General features: G+C 42.9%; 5 protein-coding genes across 5 annotated transcripts in view; 2 read left to right on the top strand and 3 right to left on the bottom strand.

Moving 5' to 3' along the window:
* The window catches only part of LOC118405959 (mucin-5AC-like), a 10933-nt gene extending 3174 nt beyond the window's left edge, over window positions 1–7759 (top strand). Inside the window, exons 4-12 of the mRNA XM_035805813.1 lie at window positions 11–1852; window positions 2233–2348; window positions 2759–2817; window positions 3083–3255; window positions 4794–4965; window positions 5444–5617; window positions 6175–6358; window positions 6755–6838; window positions 7208–7759. Coding sequence (XP_035661706.1) covers window positions 11–1852; window positions 2233–2348; window positions 2759–2817; window positions 3083–3255; window positions 4794–4965; window positions 5444–5617; window positions 6175–6358; window positions 6755–6838 — 2804 coding nt within the window. The 3' untranslated portion in view covers window positions 7208–7759. The remainder of the gene's footprint in view (window positions 1–10; window positions 1853–2232; window positions 2349–2758; window positions 2818–3082; window positions 3256–4793; window positions 4966–5443; window positions 5618–6174; window positions 6359–6754; window positions 6839–7207) is intronic.
* A 100-nt stretch (window positions 7760–7859) lies between these two features.
* On the bottom strand, window positions 7860–9338 carry LOC118405783 (actin-binding Rho-activating protein-like). The gene has a single exon (XM_035805529.1). The coding sequence runs from the start codon at window positions 9143–9145 to the stop codon at window positions 8678–8680; it is 468 nt and encodes a 155-aa protein (XP_035661422.1). The 5' UTR covers window positions 9146–9338; the 3' UTR covers window positions 7860–8677.
* Window positions 9339–9933: 595 nt separating this feature from the next.
* On the bottom strand, window positions 9934–13303 carry LOC118405782 (hematopoietic prostaglandin D synthase-like). Its single transcript, XM_035805528.1, has 5 exons — window positions 12824–13303; window positions 11946–12038; window positions 11225–11340; window positions 10678–10776; window positions 9934–10146 (listed from the first exon to the last, which is right to left on the bottom strand). Exons 1-5 carry the CDS (start codon window positions 12954–12956, stop codon window positions 9982–9984), a joined length of 606 nt encoding a protein of 201 aa, XP_035661421.1. The 5' UTR covers window positions 12957–13303; the 3' UTR covers window positions 9934–9981.
* Window positions 13304–13727: 424 nt separating this feature from the next.
* Window positions 13728–16048, bottom strand: LOC118405781 (glutathione S-transferase 1-like). Its single transcript, XM_035805526.1, has 5 exons — window positions 15801–16048; window positions 15213–15305; window positions 14561–14679; window positions 14129–14227; window positions 13728–13906 (listed from the first exon to the last, which is right to left on the bottom strand). The coding sequence occupies exons 1-5, from the start codon at window positions 15931–15933 to the stop codon at window positions 13736–13738; spliced, it is 615 nt and encodes a 204-aa protein (XP_035661419.1). The 5' UTR covers window positions 15934–16048; the 3' UTR covers window positions 13728–13735.
* A 1345-nt stretch (window positions 16049–17393) lies between these two features.
* LOC118405958 lies at window positions 17394–18978 on the top strand. Its single transcript, XM_035805812.1, has 2 exons — window positions 17394–18000; window positions 18068–18978. Exons 1-2 carry the CDS (start codon window positions 17400–17402, stop codon window positions 18976–18978), a joined length of 1512 nt encoding a protein of 503 aa, XP_035661705.1. The 5' UTR covers window positions 17394–17399.
* Window positions 18979–21483: the final 2505 nt, after the last annotated feature.

The following is a 21483-nucleotide window of genomic DNA, read 5'->3' as shown; positions in this document are numbered from 1 at the left end:
ACAACCGACAATACAGCTTCTACTGCCGCAGTAACAACCGACAGCACAGCTTCTACTGTCGCAGTAACAACCGACAGTACAGCTTCTACTGCCACATTAACAACCGACAGTACAGCTTCTACTGCCGCAGTATCAACCGACAGTACAGCTTCTACTGCCGCAGTAACAACCGACAGTACAGCTTCTACTGCCGCAGTAACAACCGACAATACAGCTTCTACTACCGCAGTAACAACCGACAATACAGCTTCTACTGCCACAGTAACAACCGACAGTACAGCTTCTACTGCCGCAGTAACAACCGACAGCACAGCTTCTACTGCCGCAGTAACAACCGACAGCACAGCTTCTACTGCCGCAGTTACAACCGACAGCACAGCTTCTACCGTCGCAGTAACAACCGACAGCACAGCTTCTACTGCCGCAGTAACAACAGACAGCACAGCTTCTACTGCCACAGTAACAACCGACAGTACAGCTTCTACTGCCGCAGTATCAACCGACAGTACAGCTTCTACTGCCGCAGTAACAACCGACAGGACAGCTTCTGCTGCCGCAGTAACAACCGACAGTACAGCTTCTCCTGCCGCAGTAACAACAGACAGCACAGCTTCTACCGTCGCAGTAACAACCGACAGCACAGCTTCTACTGCCGCAGTAACAATCGACAGCACAGCTTCTACTGCCGCAGTAACAACCGACAGCACAGCTTTTACTGCCGCAGTAACTACCGGCAGTACAGCTTCTACTACCACAGTAACAACCGACGGCACAGCTTCTACTACCGCAGTAACAACCGACAGCACAGCTTCTACCGTCGCAGTAACAACCGACAGCACAGCTTCTACTGCCGCAGTAACAACGGACAGCACAGCTTCTATTGCCGCAGTAACAACCGACAGCACAGCTTCTACCGTCGCAGTAACAACCGACAGTACAGCTTCTACTGCCGCAGTAACAACCGACAGCACAGCTTCTACTGCCGCAGTAACAACCGACAGTACAGCTTCTACTGCCGCAGTAACAACCGACAGTACAGCTTCTACTGCCGCAGTAACAACAGACAGCACAGCTTCTACCGTCGCAGTAACAACCTACAGCACAGCTTCTACTGCCGCAGTAACAACCGACAGCACAGCTTCTACAGCCACATTAACAACCGACAGCACAGCTTCTACTGCCACAGTAACAACCGACAGTACAGCTTCTACAGCCGCATTAACAACCGACAGTACAGCTTCTACTACCGCAGTAACAACCGACAGTACAGCTTCTACTGCCGCAGTAACTACTGGCAGTACAGCTTCTACTGCCGCAGTAACAGTGACTGGCTCTGCAACAAGTCCAGTAACCACCGGTACAACAAGTTCAGTAACAACACCGGTAGCAGCAACCTCTCCAGTAACAGCAGTGACTGGTGCAGCAACCTCTTCAACAACAACTGCCAACGGCGCAGCAGCATCTTCAGTAACAGCAGTGACTGGTACAGCTACAGGTCCAGTAACAACAGAGACTAGTACATCAACCTCTCCAGTAACAACAACGACTGGTGAAACAACATCACCAGTTGCAGCCACAAGTACAGTAACACAATCGACCAGTGTAGCTACAACTCCAGCGACAACAGCGGATGTAACATCCAGTGCTCCTACAATGGCAGGAACCACAAATGCACCAACCACTGTCACTATTACTGCTGGTGCAGCTACAGTCACAACATCGACGATTGACGCTGTTACCACTGACAACGCATCGACGGTTGAGACCACCACTGGACCAGGAATGACCACAGCGAAGAGAACCTCCAGACCAGTGACCACACGATTGACCACTACACAAGTCTCTAGGCCTGGTGAGTTCATGAACATGTACTCTATTTCTATATTTCATATAAAGGGGTAGTGGATTTTGACGTTATATTTGCTCAGTCATAATTCAGAAAATACAGAAGAGGAAATACATCGATCTGAACTATTTACATACGAATATAATGGAGCCTGTACAAAGAGACAAAATGTACGTAAAAGACATAAGAAAGTCAATTAAGTCATAAAGGCACAAGCATACTGTCTACTGTTTGGCTTTTTAGTGTATTATGAGAAGCTTTAGGGATAGGACGACCATGGATACTTTAATTTTCTTAAATCAGTTTAAAGACGTTAGTAATTTGGCAACAGTGTGAATGTTCTCATTGAGGCGGGTCCTTTACTTTGCCATTGTTCTATCACACAGGTAAACCTACAACGATTTTAGCTTTTGAAATCGTTCTCAATGGGACCAGACCAAGTGATTTAGACGACAAAACATCGGCTACATATAGGACCTTACAACAACAATGCATTGATGCGGTGAGTAGTTTTTGTCTTCCTTAGCATCACTTAGTATAATTGACTGTAAGTATTAGATACAGGGGTAGCTTTTAGATAAGAGTCCAATATTGTCTGTATATAGCACATTGGTGATACTGTATACAGCATGTTATGTAGCGCTAATTGACCATTATCCGTGCGCCAACCAATATCCGTTGTTTCTAAAACAGGATATCAAGTCCACGGATGGGTTATTTAAAATGTTGCAGCTCAAAAGCAACATCCGTCGACTTGATATCCGTTAATACCCTGTTTTAATTTTAGTGCGAAAAAGTATCAAATAATTGCTTGCCGTATTTTCGTTTCATGTTTTAAATGTAATTCTAATACGTGCAGATCGAAATCTAAATCCACATACTAATTTATAGAAATTGACTATCTTTTTACAGCTGCGGCCAGTTTTCGAGTCCCTACCTGGTTTCAAAGCTGTTGCAGTGTTGGAATTCCCGTAAGTATAGTGGCTCTTATGTACAGCTATCTACATTCCCTTGTACTGCAATAACATTGTCATTATTTTGAGAAAAGTGTCCGAAGGTGAAATTGCTTCTGTACTTCCTTTCAAAATAAACTTTATTGTAAATGAACACCAGATCAGAGAACAATTGCTATCAAGTTTCAAGTGAAGTAATCTTACCATACAATCTGAATAGAAATGTCCTTTCCACGCGTTATGCTGTATAATACATGTAATACATTGCTCATTTGTGTTACAGACCGGGTAATTTGACTACTGTGAGGTTTTCCGCCATCTTTGAAAGTGACGCCACCACCTCGACTGATGACATCACACGAGTAGCACAGAACCAGACGCAAAGTGCGGACTTCGCCATCGGCAGCTACAAAGTGCAGGAGAATTCGTTTTCTGCCTCCCCTCTCACTTATGAAGGTAAGAGAAACTTTTAAGATATATCCCTTTATTCTCCAAGCAGAGGTCAGGGTAGTAGCTGGATTTCTTTTAGCAAAAAGACAGGCAACAGAAACCTCTGCTTGGAGAATTTCCTTCAACTGCAGCCAGACGAAAGACAGTCATATGGCACGGTGGTCAAATACGGGCTCAAAACCTCCCATGTCTAGCCGAATTGGAACCTTGTTCCACGATATTCCATCTGACGTAATTCGAACCGAACCCGTGTTCTATTTAGGGTCATCTGCGGTCGTTGCCGGTAAACACTGCTCTCTGGCCTTTTTTTCCCAAACTACCTTGAATCAGCCAAAAAAGATAGTTTTTCACTAATATAAACAATTTTCTGGACAGTACATCCATGCTATCACTTTGTTTGGGACCTGTGATATTTAACGAAGCTACTGACGTTTGTGTTGGTGACCTTGAATATTGTAAGTGTTGTTTACACCGGTATCAATTACACCCTCCCGCTATCCGTGCGGCATAACATGCTTACAAACTTCGTTTAAGATCGCGACCAGGAAGAGTCCAAATTAACTCGTTGACGGCTCAAAATGACCGCCATGATTTTTCCGAGATTTCTGTTTTTGGGATTTTTAGAAAATGCCTTCGATTTTGAATTATTGGTAATTAAGTGCGAAAAATGCCATATTTACGCATATTTTCGACTATAATTTTGCTTAAAATCAAAAATTAAAAAATCCCAAAAACAGAAAGTTTTATTTTCCTCATAGATGACGAAAAATACAAAAAACGAGAATTTTCGATGATACATGCGGCCTATCTTATCAAGAGTTTGGTCAAATTAAAGGCCTACCTGAAAACAGAAAATGATCATCTTTTTTAGTAACATCGAAACAAAACAGCTATCTAAATTCAAACGACAACATTCAATGTATGTAAAATTGCTAATTTAATCTTATTTTGAAAACATTTTCCTTGTCAAAACGATTTGTTTATTTCCAAATATTTTACGGGTAGCCAAAAGTAGGCCTCCAGTAACCCGATATTCTGTTGAACGCGCATAGCAACGGGAAAGAATACCCTAGCAACCGACCGCCGTGTGGGTTCACCTTTTTTTTCCAAATTTTAGATAATACTCATTACACCTTTGAGTAAACGAGCACAAGGAGTTGGTCGAAAATCTAGCAACTATACTTTAGCCATGAAACAATGAGACACAATATACGCAATGACGCAATATTGGTGTCTTGCTTTCTTTATGGTTTTATAGTGTGTGGTATTGTATTGTACTAACGATATAAAATTTACATATAATGTGCGTTTTGATTTAAGATTGTTTCTGATTGATGTAAGCAATCATTGTAAGTTTTTGCATAATAGAAAGAAATTTCTGTACAATAAGCAATCACCAACGAGCTTGTTGAAATGACCCAAATTTGTGTCACGTTACCTCAACGGAAGTGTGATGTCAGCAACGGGTCAAAGGTGCCAGGAAGTTGGTATCAACTCCCGTCTCTGTTATGGCATGTCAACTGTTAACGCTTTATACCATGCAGATATCAGCAGTCTGGGAGTCGACGCCTTCTGCCCGTCCGGCTGTGGACCAGATGCGAGCTGTAACGCTACACAAATCAACGGTGTTTGGGGTGCTCAGTGCGTCTGCGCAGACAACTACTGCAACAATGGCGGGCAGTGCGAGGTCATTCCAGACGTTGGACTAAAATGCAGGTAAATATTTTCTTGTTACCTGTTGTGTGTTATCTTCTGAAAGTTGTTCTAGTATTCTGAAAGGTGTTTTAGTAACATGATGGCAAAATACATTTGAAATGTACACCTTAGCATTTAACAGTCTAACTTTACAATCTATTTCCTGTGTGTTTTGTTACTTAAATGTTTACATCTGTAAGCCTGCTCATGGTTAGAACTGCGCATGATAAGCAAAAGGCGTTGTGGGTAGTATGTCAAAGTTGAAGCCCCATGATCTAAACAAGAACTGTTTACAAGTCAGGAGCCTTTACCTTTGACATATTACCCACAATACATTTCGCCGCGCATGCGAAGTAGGAACCATGAACAGACTTGTTGTGTCAGACAATTTATGATTCCAGCAGTTTGTGATTCAAATGGTTGTCATAGCAGCTACTTTACAGTATACAAGAAAAAGAACTATTGGTCGCGATATATAAAGAAGTTTTCTCCACCACAGGTGCGTTGCGGACACGCCCGGGTTCTACAGCGGAGACAGGTGTGAGACGTTCCTGTCACAAACCAGCGTCATCGGGACGGCAGCAGGGGTGGGAGGCGCTCTGGTCATCATCATCATGGCGCTGGCAGGTTACGTTTGCTACAGCAGAAGAGGAACTTCGGCACCGATGGCAGGGTATGTACATTTTCAAACAGTCAGCAATTCAGCATTGCTGTGATTAGTATGTCAAAGTTAAAATTGTTGCTGAGGTAAAATTGTTGCTGAGGACAGGTGGCCGCTCAGGACAGGGTGGGGTTAACTTTGTAGAAATGAATGTGCGGAACACATAAGCTCATTCACAGAGATCAGAACGCATGTGCGGCACATGTGTTTTGATCTCTGTGATGGAGCTTATTCTGTGTAATATGTCAAAGTCCCCCAGGAAAGAAAAGAAAACAAAGCCCGCCTGGAAATTGTTATGCAAATGTCACAATTGTCGAGACAAGGACTGTTTTTAGTGGACTTCACCTTTGACATAGTACCTAGAATTCTTGTCGTCGCACATGCGTGACATCTGCGAAAGGTCTTATTAATATTTCTTATATTTTACTGTTAGGCAATATTTCGTACAAGCATCACATTTTCACAAATTGCACACAAATATATAAACTGTTTCTCTTTGCCCTTTGTGAATCTTTTGCTTAATAAAAAAGGTACAACTGACATGTATTTATTGAATTGTACACTTTCAGCCTCAGCAATGTGAACACGATGGCCTACAGCAGAGCGAACACCTCCTTCTGGAAGAACAACGCCCGCCAGGAGGCGCTCACAAGCCACGAGGCAAACTACCCCATGTCCGACATGTCCGCCTTCTATCACCAATCCGATGTGTACAACCCACTGTACGTCAATGAACCAAACTTCCCCAGTAAGGTAAGGTCTAAACATGAATTCCTTTGTTAATTCTGCTGTTCTTGTCTCTAGACGCATTAGAGGTTACATGTCCAGATGATGTTTTCTTTATGTCACAGGGGCATTTATCTTTGTCACATTACCCACAATGCATTTCGCTGTACTTGCGTACTCAGAATCATGAACCATTCTGTGCTCAATTTACAGCATTTTTTCATCTTGTCATGGGTGGAGGCCTTGTTTTTTGCATTTCACTAACTTAATTTGCCCTAAAAATTTGAACAATAATCAAATCCATATTCACATTAGAAAAGTTATTAGATGAACTGTAACAACGTTCAGAATGTCGTATTCAATAAGAAGAATGACTGTAAAGTAACATAATGAGCTAATACTGTTTTCTCTATTATGATACAGTTCCGGATACCTAGGCCTAATGTTGACCTCGGGCCGTATGATCCACCCAAGAGGTGGTCACAGGTGTCACAAGAATACTTCTAGGTAAGTTTGGCTAGTCAATTTCTAGTTGAATTGATTAACTGAATACAAACTGATTAACTGAAAACAAAGGACCACACTATCAATTTCATATCAGTTCTTTAAGCTGCATTTCTATTACTGAATATGGTTTTTCTGCTAAGAGAAAGAGTATGGAAGCTAAACATACTACACTACCAATGGACTAGCCCAGTGCTGTAGTGCTTGCACCTACAAATGTATGTGTGGCCCCAGGGTTTTGAAGCGGAGATGGGCGACGGCGCCCGATTCTTTTTCTGATCAGGGAGGTCGACCCCCTTGTTCTGATGTATAGGCAACTTTGGCTTTTTATGGTTTAGGTTAGTCATTTATTTCTTTGTTCTTTTGTTTCAGCAAATACCACCTGATCGAGAGACGGCCAAAGCTGTGTAGATTTGCTATCAGTTTGCTTGCTACCTGTATATAATATCGTTAATGTACAAAGATGTTAATGTAAAAGATAACATATTGAATATGTCAAGTTGAACATGTTTTGAACCTCAGTTCTTCATATAAATAGCGACATGGTTTGTCACAATTTGTTGTTATACCACACAAGAGACAAGCTGTTGGTAGTTAGTTCGTAGTGTATTTATTTGTTGTTGTTGTTGTTGTTGTTTAAGTGATGATTTTATCAGATTTCTTTAGTATAAGGAGTGCCTGTTATCCCTTAACTATCGTTTTGTATGTTCTTAATTTAAGTACAATGTCCACACTTAAACAAAACGTGAAATCATTGACTATCAATGGCTTTCTTAAATGTCATTTTGCACAGTGGTGAATGTATCATGACCAAACATTTTCTATGTCTGAGAGTCTAAAATAAATAGTACACATATTGCGACTGGTGTTATTCTTTTGCTATGATCTGTACTTAACACACTGGGTATATTATGTACAATAAAGGTCTTCATTCACTCATCAATAAATATTTCCACAACATGTCATATCTATAGAACTATGTTCAGTCTGAATAAAATAGCAGAAATACTAAGGGACACACATGTATATACTGTAAATACAGAAATGTTCGCCTAAGTTTTTATCTAGTTGAACTAAAAAATCACGGCGAAAAGTTTTCGTCTGTCTTCTCGTCTATTTCTTGTCTAAGCGTTACGTGCAGTACATTGCATAGTAATACGATATGTTACGGTCAATAAGCATGAATACTGACAAAGCACAAATTGAAGACATCATCTTTTAACACTGAATGTATCTAATATTAAGAAGTGCTACATATCCAGAGTGTAGATCATTGACAGTTGGTCACCCAAGCACTGTCGAAAGCGAGTATTCTGTCTGTAACACCAGTTTGTTGAGTTGCTGGCATTGTTGGTGGTTTCTGACTGGCTGTCCGTTGTAACGGTGCCTGGGTTTCCGGTTCCGTAACTACAGTTTATCGTGAACTCAAAATCACCGCGAACACTAACCTCCAAGCAGATCCTATGATAGCATAAGAATAGATAGAACTTAACTGGCTAAGGAGTGAGTCAGACAAGAGGTGTACAAGTTTGCCATGTAGGTAGCCAAACACACTTCTAGGCCGGCTTCACTCGGCCTAGAACTAGTAGAAGTGTGTTTTGATACTATCTTATGCTACCGTAGGATCTGTTTGGAGAATGTATACGCGAACACTTCTTGTACCTACAACATTTAAAGTAATATCTAAATCACTTGTGGTATCAGTATTGTCAACAACACGCTCCCAAATGTCGACGTCCTTGTCGGAATGACTCCAGGCCATGTTCACATAACGGTCCCTACGGAGAGTAAGTATATACTAATACGGTTTGTTTGTATCCGACCATCCCTGGTGCAGCTATGTCAGACATCTCGCAGTACTGTGATCATGACGTGGTTATCTTTCCCCTGCCAGAGCATCTCTCCCTCGAAGTCCACCAACCCGTACTTTCTTGCACGCATTAGGACACCAACAACCTTGTTAGAAATCTTCGTATACACCTCAAACAAGTGTCCAAAATTCACACACATTCTCCCATCTCTGTCTCGCCACCCGATAGCGTTTATAACGTCCACGACTTGGAGAACTTCTCCGCTGATGTGAGAGTGTGCAGCTTTCCCTCTTGCTTCGGTCTTAGAGCCTTCTACAGGCCGCCCGTATCCTTTGTCGCCCCGGTGGAGTTTTGGGCCCGTTGAGGGTCCGTCTTCCCATTCCGAGAAGGGGTTGATCGACTGTTGGTGGGCGTGTTCCTCGGTGCGTTGTTGCCAGAGCGCCGAGAGGCCCGATACTCCACCCCGGGGCTCCTTTTTGCTCACGGGCTTTTCTGTCATGGTGAAGAGAACCTCTTCGCTGTACTGTATGCAGAGGCAGATATTTGTCCGATGAAATCTTCGTACCTTACCAGGTCGCTACGCTGCAGCGGCCGCCCAATGTTTGCGGTCGTCTGCATTTGGCAAGGTGAAAGGTCGAAAGGTCATATGGCGAAAGGAATGTTTCATTCTGCTGGAGGGGTTGCCAGGTGTGAGTTTTTTCTCCCCAATAAAATGCCGTGCGTTGTCATCGTTGTACGATTCTCATAGTCTCAAAAGGAACACAGGTAGTACACCGTACGTTTTGAAAATATATGTTTTATATAGATATAAAACCTTTGTCAGATACGTGGTACGACAAATTGACAACAGGAAAGTTCTAAAACCCCGGGAATGTCGTGCGACCGATGATTTACCCCAAAATTCAGACCATCGTACGAACAATGGGGTGTTTATACTGGGGTGACTATGATGTAAACCTCATGAAACAATTAAACGTATTTCGTGCCATTTAATGATTGTAACGTCACAATGAATTATTTCGTTGGAAAATGATATTATAACCATGATCATGACTTTGTAGTTTCCTGTGCCTTTCTTATCTATTGAGCTGCTTCCTTCGCAATTGTAGATCTTCTAGATGTTAAAGAATACATTTGAGCCATTAAGTTAAAAGAAATATGTAGTTGATTATAGAAATGTTGCTACTTTAGATATGAAGAAACTTGAAGCAACTAGCCATCATTGCATACACTGTTTGTAACATCATTGACCATTTTGTGCAACTGATGACAATAACAATTTATTGACAAATATTTAAGTAAAGGGATTTCGATCGTGTGTCATATCTTGATATTTCAACGGTCCGTCACAGGACGCTCCTTGAGCCATTTCGTCACGCCAGGGTTGCTCTTGACGTTGTCAATGACTTTGTTCAGCTTGCAGTACCCGTCCAGAGCGCCAGGATACTCAGCCGTGATGAAGTCCATCATGTTGAAGAACCCGATGTCGGACCAGGTCAACTGTAATGATTTAACACACATAGAAAAATATATAAAAATATGACAACAACATATATTTCTTGATTGTTTCACAAATGTATATTCCTAACTTGAAAGTTCATCTATGTCGGTAGAAGTACTAGTCCTTCTGAGTAAAGTTAAGGTGTAATTTCCAACACAAAATTTGGACTTACCAAATTTTCGACAGATATACTCCAGTCTTTGTCAAAGAATGGACAATCCACTGCTCCTGTGACGTAACGTTATGTAGATAGCACACGTGGCTCCGTGAGCAGTGGATCATAAGTTGCAGAGGCAGTGGATTTCTTGTCCATTCGTTGACAAAGACTAGAGTTGATCCGTCGCAAACTTTTGTGCCAGAAATAACAGTATAAGTTTATCTATAATAAGTATTTTTCTAAGTCATAGATCTAAACCATGAATTATGATTCAACCAAGTCAAATTATATATGTATATTAGTATGATTATGTAGACAGCTGTTTTGGAAATGTTTTGAATGTTTGAATTGAAAAGTATTGTTTGAACCCTACCGAGTCTCCAACGAAGTGCCCATTGTCGCCCGCGAAACCCTCATAGAGAGCGAGAAACGGGGGCAGATGTTTCTCACCGAACTCTTTCTTCTTTTCTGCCTGTAAGTACATGTAAAAGCATCTCTGATGATAGGGGATTGTGACCTTTCTCCGCATTACAGTGTGTCGGAGTACTAGATTATAAAGCAGGAATAGAATTGTTTCCCCAAGAACGTTTAGAGTGTTCAGAGTGGATAATCAATCCCTGTTTCGATCGTTTGTTGAGCAGGAAAAGAAAATAGATACACATATCATAACACAGGGTGAACTATTGGCCAAATTAACAACAAGAGGGCGCTTTCTTGGTGTTGTCAGTCGCAACTATGCTACGACAACTATTTGTAACTGGATCCCGGGCTGATTTTATCTAAACTTCTACAGGCCCTGTCTTGCCCCAAAGTAGCCCGGTAGCCGCAGCTGTCGCAGGGATCCCCGAAAGTGAAAAAACAACATATTGACTTCCCGGCCGAGCCCTTTTCTCGCTTGCGACAGTAGTATAATTAGTTACCTTTTTGCTTGCATCTTTCTCCATCACCATGTCAGTGAACAGTTTCCCCACATCCATACCTCCATCTAACAGCATGTCTGCCCGAGCCTGGTCCATGTTGGTCTTCCCTAGCAAACCTGAAAATTGCAAGTGCGTTCGGATAAAGAATACATATGTACACAGTCGTTAACATAACATAATCCTGTTGCATTTTCACATACACTTTTCTCCCTATGGTGATCTCAAATTTTAGTGCCATAATTCCGAAAGAAAAACTGTGTGTTCTTAATAGAAACGGTAAGCTGTATTTTGAAGAAAACATTTCATCCTAGATCCTGTGCATAAAGCAGTGACTGAGGCAGGAATATCCAGGTACAATACAGGCAGATAGAAGCCGTATCAGTACAATATCGGATAACCAGGTAACAATAGTGACCTTTGACCTTTCATATGTAAGGTCATTCATCAATGTCAGCCATGTTTGGTACTAGTAGTTGAGCGATGTCTATGGTGATATGTTCATCACACGATGAGGTCTGCCTAACAAGTTTTCTATTCAATTGTCTATCTGTCTGTATGTTTGTCTGTCTATCTGTCTGTCTGTTTGTCTGTCTGTCTGTCTGCTTGTTTGTGAGGTCTGCCTAATATGTTTTCCATTCAATTGTCTATCTGTCTGGTGTCTGTCTGTCTGCCTGCTTGTTTGTTTGTTTGTTTCAAAATATGTTTGTTGTTTGCAACTTACCGGCTTTCCCGGCAACAAAGCGAGCTATAGCCATAGATTGACAGATGACCTGGCCGTCAACTTCCAGTGTAGGTATCTGTCCCATTGGTGTGTCTGAAACAAGATTTTGTCACATGATAATGGTGGTTGATTGATTCATGACATGGTTGAGTGAATGAGTTAGTGACGGAGTGTGAATGAGTGAGTGAGAAAGTGAGTGAGTGACTGAATGAATGTGACTGCCGTGAGTGAGTGAATGAATGAGTGTAACTGAGTGAGTGAGTGAATGAATGAGTGAGACTGAGTGAGTGAGTGATGAGAATAACCAACCACAGTTCCTACTTGGCGGAAGACTATGAGCTCCGCTATTAAGTATTATACCCTACTCTACTCTACTTCTATACTGACTACTACTCTAATGCAGTCAACTCTCTACCCTTGGATAGCAAATGATAGTAGCAATTTAGAAACATCATTGACTTTATGTGGTGACGTTATAAGGTAGACAAACATACAAGTTGTGTGACGCAATGGGCGATGTGATTTTCTTGATCTAAGTAGTGTGTAATATATCGATGCATTTATTCCTCGCCCCCCTCCCCACTATACCAGTTCAGACTTTCTTAACCTGTACTTCCGGTATATTACGAAGCACACCTTTCAACATGGCCGCCATACCAGACGCAGCCAAGAAAAACCTGTAACACCTTGAGAATAGACGCCTCTGTCACTGATAGACAGGTGCCCACCATAAATAGGATTCTTATTGCTTAGGTCGATGACAACTAGTCTAAAGGACCACCGAAAATAGTCTTGAGATTCGTGCACTTTTAGTATGCGTGCTTAAGAACAGCTTTAACTGTAACGTTATGAATACGTAGCTTTGTATATAGACCTACTTGGCTTGAGTTCTGGCCACTTGTCCCATTCAATCCTAACATCTTCATAAGCGATTTCACCGGCGGCAAACAGCAACCTTATAAGCTCAGCTCGACCACGGACGTTGAAATAGGTCAACTTGTACTCAGGCATTGTTACTTTTGTCGGAAGGACCTACTACAATATACAGGTGAAAGACGAGTAGTGTCTAGGAAGGGAGTGTCTCAAAAGTTCTCAGGATGCTTGCAAAGGAAAATATTTATTTCCCTAATAGTGACCATTTTTTTGTTGAAATATCAAAAATTATAAGAATTATTGCTATTTCAGCTTAGTACTAGTAGCATTGAATCAATGTCATTTCCAGTGTTTGAATCGATGATGTTTTGATTATTCATAACACTTCTGTGATGGTTGCTATTGTACCGGTGTTCTATGTGCCTTTTCTAAGATGTAAGGTAATATTGCTTTGGCTCAAGGTTTTATTCAGTTGGAATATGAGCACAGTGGATTAATTAACAAAGTGGGTTAGGCAATGCATGGGCGTTGGATGATACAATCGAGGCATTTCGTGTTCATTTCCCCACTAAAACCACTCTGAGACTTGTAAGCACCTTTGTTGTTTTGAAATAGGATAGATATATCATGTACTTTCTCTTTTTTGCTCCATATGAGTTTTGAACACATAACTATTTTCTTCACACACAAACAAAATTTTTTATTTCCAACTATATCATACACATCACCGTAAAGTCACCGTAATTGTGATAAGTTTCTTCATTAGTTCCATACAACTGGTCAAATAATCATGAGTCAGAACTCAGAATTGATATCATTAATTTGAATAACAAATAACACAAAACGTGAAAGAATTTTTTTTTCTATAAGAGTTCGATCTTTAAAATCTACTGGAAAGACGTTATGTTGATGAGATTTTAGAACTGGGTTTCCGGTCGCTCCTTCAGCCATTTCGCGATGCCAGGGTTGGATGAGACGTTCCCCATGACCTTGTTGAGGTTGACGTGATTTTTGAGATGGTCCCCAGGGATGAAGCGGTTGATGAAGCCGTTGAAGAGGCTGAAGAAGTTGACGTCAGCCCAGGTCAACTATAGGGGTGGGGGAGGGGGGTCAACAACGGTGAAAATTATGCAGGTGAAAACTGCAGGTGTCAGTCAGTAACAAAATAACATATTCTAGAAGAAGATCATTTGTCCTGTTACCCTGCAAAAAGGTTTTCAAAACCTTGTCAATATACACCATAAAATAATCCAGTAAGGTGTGAGCTGCCTTGCTGCATTCAAGAAACAACAGTAAAAAAAAAAACGTACCGAGTTCCCGACAAAATATCCCTCCGCGCTCGCAAGCTTTTCAAAGAGGTCCAGAGCCGACGGAAGGATCTTCTCTACAAACTCCTTCTTCTTTTCTTCCTACAATGAATTAACATAATTTATGCAACTCGATTCATTCATTCATTGAATTACTACGTTAATAACATGTTCTGTGAAACTTTTTGGCATTCAACAGAATAATATATATGCGTAATTGTTTCAAGTTGGTTGCTTCCATTGACGCATCATGACAGAATTAAGAAGATCGCACTAGCAAAAACAAGATTTTGCCCCTATCGGCGAACATAACTACTAAATGCTCACGAATGATGTTTATAATACTATGCTAAAGCAGCTTTTTATAATGATAATTCTTTTTAGAGAAAAGGATAGTTTGAATCATCTTCTAAGTGTTTCTTTAGTTGAACATACTTTCTTATTCTCGTCCTTCTCCGTAAAGAAGAAGCTCATCTTTAGCCCAATAAGGTCCTCCAGGCCATCTGTGATCATGTCGGCTCTGGCCGCCTCCAGGTCTGTTTTCCCTGCCATACCTGCAAAAGATGACAGGGGGCGCTTAGGTACACCCTCAGGCTCTGCAAAGCTAGCGTTCTTCACATTGAAGACTTTTTGCAACTGAATGTCGCGTGTAAAAAATGCATGTCTGATAACATAATGGCGCTTGGGTCGGGGATATCTTCGACGACCACCACTCATTTGCATAATGAATGTTCAAAAATACCGTAGAATTTTAACTAAAAAGGGCAAATGTTCGGGGCGTCTAATTTCGAGGTAGTGGGCAAAACGAACGTAAAACCATCACGAAAGTTTCTCATTTTACACTATATATTCTGCAATGTTACACAAGGTTAAGCTACTACAAAAACTCATAACAGTTCTTATAACCAAACCGATATTTCAAAAAACAAATTCAAAAAACATATTTTACAATCAGATTTTATAACTTAATCAGAGCTGTCATGAAATACTTAAAAAGTTGCCAATAAAGATACTCTTCAGTCATTTAATGCCCATTAAGGTCGTACTAAGTACGTTTTCCAACGTTCTTGTTTCTGTCTTCACGTACCGATTTTCTTAGCGATCAGCCTTCCAATGGCCTTACTCTGGCAAATCATGGCCCCGTCCACCTCCAAAATAGGCAGCTGTCCCATCGGAGTCTCTATTGAAAAATTTTACATAGGGATTATCAAAATGTCACATGTATAGCTCTATGTCGTGATCAAATTGACACTTATACACAGGTAGTAGTATATATATAAAACACCTGTTGCTTCTATAGCACGTAAACAGCGTTAGTATTAAAGCACGCATATTAAATAATATTGGCCGTATATCAAAACCACTGCGTGAACGCAGAGAAACCTAGTCTGGATGCCAGACTGATTTGAGGGCCTACACGCACCAACTTCGTTCTAAAGTCATTATACAACCCCCTTTAGCCCCCCCCCCCCCTCCCCCCTCCCAAGTTATATCCTGATTATTGGGGGGGGGGGGTTGTATAGTTTCCTTGGGGCATGTTGGCCCTAGAGCCGACGACCTGGCCTGTGGATGCCCCTGGAAACAGTCTTTAATTGAAGCTAAAAGAAACCTTCAGCTGACACTGAATCCTTGTATATCGCCCCTCCCCATCAAACCCACACACAGTACCACGTACTTGGCTTGAGCTGTTGCCACTGTTCGCCTTCCACTCGCACATCTTCGTACTCTAACCCGCCCGCTGCGAAAAGCAGTCTTGCAAATTCAGCTACACCTCGGGCCTTGAAGTATGTCAACTTGTAAGTCGGCATCTTGTTTTAGATCGTGAGTATTTGAGAGAGAGAGAGAGAGAGGGAGAGCTTTGATTCCAGTACACCACGTAGTAGTATTTGCATAACAGAATACCCGGGTGACATGTCCAACAAATTTAAAAGAGAGCTTTTGTTACCTTGCACGGTATTGGTTATCACTATGACTAGGCAGAAAGAATACAAACATACAGATTGAAAGGCAGGGAATTAGGTCAAAGTTTAACGTCCTTACGGTCGAAGTCTTCACGACTTCATGGCTTTGCAAACAAGAAATCTTTTTAAAAAAGCTGTGCCTTGCCGCGTATTTTATGTTATTTTGGTAAGTTAGACTAGATTCTACGCTTAAAAATCCCGAGTTCCACATGTCGCCCCCCCCTCATTATCATAATTTATGTCAGATGAATTATTGGCACATTAAACAGGTTTTGTAAAACTTTTTGACCCACAATGAATATGCATTATTTTTTATTACAAACTAAGTTCCTTCTGATGCAATTTGTGATATATATTTATATAAACATGGTGAGTTAAAGCGTAGATTTATTACGCTGGACCACATACAGTAACATGCGTCTAGAAGAGCGTTTTAATACTCGCCTGGAATGTACCATTGTCTAACTAAGCCTTGAAACTCGGCACGTTGATCACTTCATTGTGACAATGTGTTTTTGCCCGTATGTGGTTCGAAAGTCGGTCGAACTCTGGGCTTTGATGAGTTGATCTATTGGTTTGAAAGTCGGTTGAACTCTGGGCTTGTTGAGTTGATCTAATGGTTTGCAAGTCGGTTGAACTCTGGGCTTTAATGAGTTGATCTAAAACTGCAGAATCTAGTTGCAGCATTGTGGTTTACTTCTGCCCCCCGCCCATTGCGTTGACTGGGCTGAGAGGGGCAGAGGTGGTTCATCCATTGTGGGGCGTTCGCCCTGTTTCGCATCTGCAACATCTAGTTGCAGCATTGTAGTTTCTGCTGTCCCCCGCCCATTATATAGACTGGGCTGAGAGGGGGCAGAGGTCATCCATTGTAGGACGCTGCTCTGTTTTGCATTTCAAGGGTTGAGACAGACAGTGGTGTCCATTTTGTCTGAGTGGAAATTTCCACTTGGGCTTGCTCCTTGGCAAATTTAGCAATTTAGTTTGAGAACCAGTAGCGCCCGGAGAGGCTGCCTAGTTTATTGGTTCGTACTTGGTTGTTCTTTAAGCGTGTCAGTTTGGTTACACGCCTTCAGTTACGTTACGTTTTCAACCCTTGCTGCCCGTGGAGTCCGTGGAGGCTGTCTGATTTACAGGTAGTGTTTTTCAGGGTCTCTGGCAGCTCTGTCTGCTCATATTTTGGTTCCTTTTTAGTTTTATTTGGTTCTAGTTAAAGCTGCATTATGAAGCGTCCTCTTTCAATAAAAGTTGCCGTGTACCGTGATCGGTTAACGTATGAACAAGTGTTTACTTTGCTGAGTGAGGTTTCGGCTCCCATGAGCAGCATTCAGGCTGTTCAGTCTCTGGGACCAAACTCATTCGATGTGTCATTTTCCTCGGTACACGAGCGTACATTGTATGCGGGGAAACTGTCTGGTTTAGACGCCGTGGATGTGTCATCTTACGCGGCGGCGGAGATAATTGTCACGGCCACAAGAATTCCGTATGAGCTCGATGACAACTATGTCAGGAACTGGTTAAATCAATACTGTGCCGTCATCACGTCCCGTATGGTAACATACCGGGACAGACCGACCATCAAAAATGGGAACCGGCAATACAAAGTAGTTTTAAAGCCGGGATGCAATATCCCATCAGCATGGAAAATGTATGACGGGAGGATGGTTTTCTTCAGGTATGTGGGGCAGCCCCGTACCTGCTTGAGATGCAACCAGGAAGGCCATGAGTCGGCAAATTGTGCAGTAACATTTTGCAACAAATGCCAGTCCATTGGGCATTTGGCCATGGATTGTACCAACGATGTTGTGTGCCTCAGTTGCAGGGCAGAGGGACATACGGCTCGCCGTTGTCCCCTGTCCTTCGCAAACAGGATTAAGATGGGAGCCAGTTGGGCTAAGAGCCAAGAGCTCCCGGCAGGTGTGAGTCAGGTCCGTGAACACCATGATGGGAGCCAGTTGGGCTAAGAGCCAAGAGCTCCCGGCAGGTGTGAGTCAGGTCCGTGAACACCATGATGGAGGGGTTCCTCAGACTGTAAATAAGCCTGATCGGTCGGAACTGGCCCATGTTTCTGACGCAGAGTCTGGTGTATCTGATCCTGTTTCGCCTCCAGGTCACCCTGGCAGTGTGGACCCGGGTACTTCTTCGGCTGTGAAGTCGGATGTTTCTTCTCCGGTCGCGGAGCCGGAGGATTCTCCTCCGGTCGCGGTGGTTGAGCCGTCTGAGGACGTGCTGTCGGAGGCCGCTCCTTCTCTGACCAAGTTTTCTCCGGTCGCGGTGGTTGAGCCGTCTGAGGACTTGCTGTCGGAGGCCGCTCCTTCTCTGGCCAAGCCTGGCCTTTCTTCCTCTTCTAGCGAGCAGGTACCCTCAACATCTGCTGCTCCGGTACCGGCCCCTCGCGCCCGGTCCCAGAGAAGGAGGCGTAAGGCGGCCAGTCCAATCCGACCTGTTACTCGTCGGTACATGTGTCAGGGTTGTGAGTTGGATTACACAATCACTCTGGAGGTGGTGTCTTGTCATCAGTGCAAGGCAGACATAACTCCAGAATCTGCTCTCCTTGCTTTCTGTGAGGGCCCAGTTTGTCAAAGCGATAATCGCCTCTTTCTTTGTCAGAGCTGCCATGATGGCAACTCTGATATTGCTGACAAAGATTCCAGGAAAAGGTGTAGGGGCGATTCCAGTGAGGGATCTGCCTCTGCAAAGACTTTGTCGAAAGGAAAAAAGATTCGTAAGGAGCCGGATTCCGACTCCAGTCTTGTTATCGAGGAGTTTCCCTCGGAGAGTCTTCGTTCTGTGGACGGTAACGAGTCTGACTCTACTGTTGGCTCCAGAAGCCTCATCATTGATGAGGATACTTCGGATGCCTCTCAGGCTCCCAGTCCCGATTTGGTAGCATAGGCGAGAGCCATTGTCATCTCCTCTGACTTGTACAAGAATAAGGCTGTCTTTGTGTGCAACCAGTTTATTTCTCATGGTTGTGACGAACTCTTGCATAGTTTTAGGTCTTTGAAATCTCACCTTGCAAAGGCGCATGGCATCTCCGGGGACGTTGTGCCTTGTAAGGTTGGTAATTGTTCGAGGTTTTTTAAAACCACCATGTTATGTCTCAAGCACCTCTACAATGTCCACCCCCAATTTGTTACCCGAATTGGTGTGGAAGGAATTGATGATCTGTACCACTAATTCCTCACATTCCGATGTTGTTTGACATTCCTTCTCTATGTAGCCTCATGGTTCTTATTGCTACACTCAATGTCTGTGGGCTCCGTAGTCCGCAGAAGAGGAGGCAGGTTTTCGGCTTTTGCCGTCAACATAAATTTGACGTTGTTTGCCTCCAAGAGTGCCATGTTTCGTCAACATCTGAAGCGGTGCTCTGGGAGAAGGAATGGGGAGGCCAAGCGTTTTGGGCATTGGGCTCCTCCCAATCTAGAGGTGTGGGTATTTTACTCTCTCCATCTTTCAATTTTGATGTGGTTAAAAAGTCTTGTGACGACAGTGGGCGTGTTGTCTGTGTCGTCTTGTCCGATGGTGCGCGTAATTTCAAAGTTTGTAACATGTATGCTCCTAACATTTCTGCGGAGCGTACTGGATTTTTTAAAAATTTGTATAAGTTTCTGTCGGGGGCTGAGCCCCTTATTTTGTGCGGTGATTTTAACTGCGTTGAAGATGTTGATATTGATAAGAGGGGCGGGAACCCGGCTCATGGTAGTGGCGGTTCCACCGTTTTAAAAGACATTTGCGCCGATTTTAATGTGCATGACTCTTGGAGACATGAGAATCCTTCTAAAAAGGTCTTCACTTGGAGACAGCCGACCAAAGGTATTGCCTGTCGGCTGGACCGATTTTATTCGTCTAAATGCCTCGTCGTTTCAAACTACTGTTTTTTACCCGCATATTTTACAGACCATGACTGTGTGTCCTTGTCAATTTTACCGGATGTGAAGAAGAAGCCTGGCTTGTGGATGTCTCGATTTTAAAAAGAGACAAAGTTTTAAATGATTTTAAACTCGCTTTTAACAATTGGAAGACTTTGAAACCAGGTTTTCCTTCTTTGCGAGCCTGGTGGGATGATGTAAAGGCTAGAACTCGCTCTCTCCTGATCAGAATTTCTTGTGAACTGGCTAGGGAGAGACGGGAGTCCATGTTTACCTTGAATAATGAACTTGTCGATCTCACCAACAAGATGAACGACGGGGCCTCTTCGGCGGACATCTTGCGTAGGTATGAATGTACTAAGTCTTCCTTGTCCGAGTTGTCCGCTGAGGAGGCTCGCGGTGCTTTTGTTCGGTCCAGAGTCAAGCAATTTGTCGAGGGGGAAAAATGTACCTCGTATTTTGTAAGCCAGGCCTCTTCCCGAAGTAGGCAGCGACGCATTTCTTCGGTCAGAGATTCTACTGGGCGTGTTGTCCAAGATGACGAGGAGATTTTAGACGTTTTTAAGCTATTTTATGAAGACCTTTTTAGTGCTGAGCCTATTGATAAGTGTGAGGCGAATAACCTTTGTAACAATTTAGAAGGGTCTTTGGATCCTGATGAAGTCTCTTCATTAGAAGGTCCTCTTTCATTGGATGAGCTTTGGGCTGCATTGTGCAGTATGGAGAATAATAAGTCCCCTGGCAGTGACGGTCTCCCGAAGGAATTTTATGTCGCTTTCTGGGACGTCATTGCCGGGGATCTCCTCTCAGTTTTTGAGGAAGTTTTTTCTTCTGGCGAGCTCTCTCAGAGCCAGAGTTTTGGTGTTATTACTCTCCTTCCAAAAAAAGGGGACCCTCTGGACCCGAAGAACCGTCGCCCCATCTCTTTGTTAAATTGCGATTATAAGATTCTTGCAAAGGTCCTTAACAATAGGCTTAAGATGGTTGCCGCCTCGGTCATCAGTCCTGACCAGACATGCGGTATACCAGGCCGGTCGATACAATGTAACCTACTTTTGATGAGAGATATCATTACATATGTTAATATGAATAACTTTGACTGTGCGATCATTTCTCTGGATCAGGCCAAGGCCTTTGATAGAGTGAATATTGATTTTCTTCACTTGACTCTTACGAAGATGGGTTTTGGCCCGGTTTTCCGCAAATGGGTTGCTATATTGTACCACAACATTACCAGTGCTGTTCTCGTCAATGGGTCGCTATCATCTTCTTTTTCTCTCTCAAGAGGTGTTCGGCAGGGGTGCCCTATGTCACCCCTGCTGTACGCAATTTCTTTGGAGCCATTTGCCGCTACAGTAAGGGCCGACGCTGCGATTCACGGCCCCAGGTTGCCTGGTGGCCGTGAAGTTAAGATCTCGCAGTATGCGGACGATAACTCGGCTATTGTTACAACCGATGAGTCGATCCGCCGGCTCTTTGCTGTTATTGACATGTATAACAGAGGTTCCGGGTCTCTTTTAAATCTTGA

Source organism: Branchiostoma floridae, chromosome 18, assembly GCF_000003815.2.
Source record: "Branchiostoma floridae strain S238N-H82 chromosome 18, Bfl_VNyyK, whole genome shotgun sequence".
Classification (NCBI taxonomy): domain Eukaryota; kingdom Metazoa; phylum Chordata; class Leptocardii; order Amphioxiformes; family Branchiostomatidae; genus Branchiostoma; species Branchiostoma floridae.
Note: the sequence above shows the minus strand (reverse complement) of the source record. Positions and strands in the feature narration are given on the sequence as shown.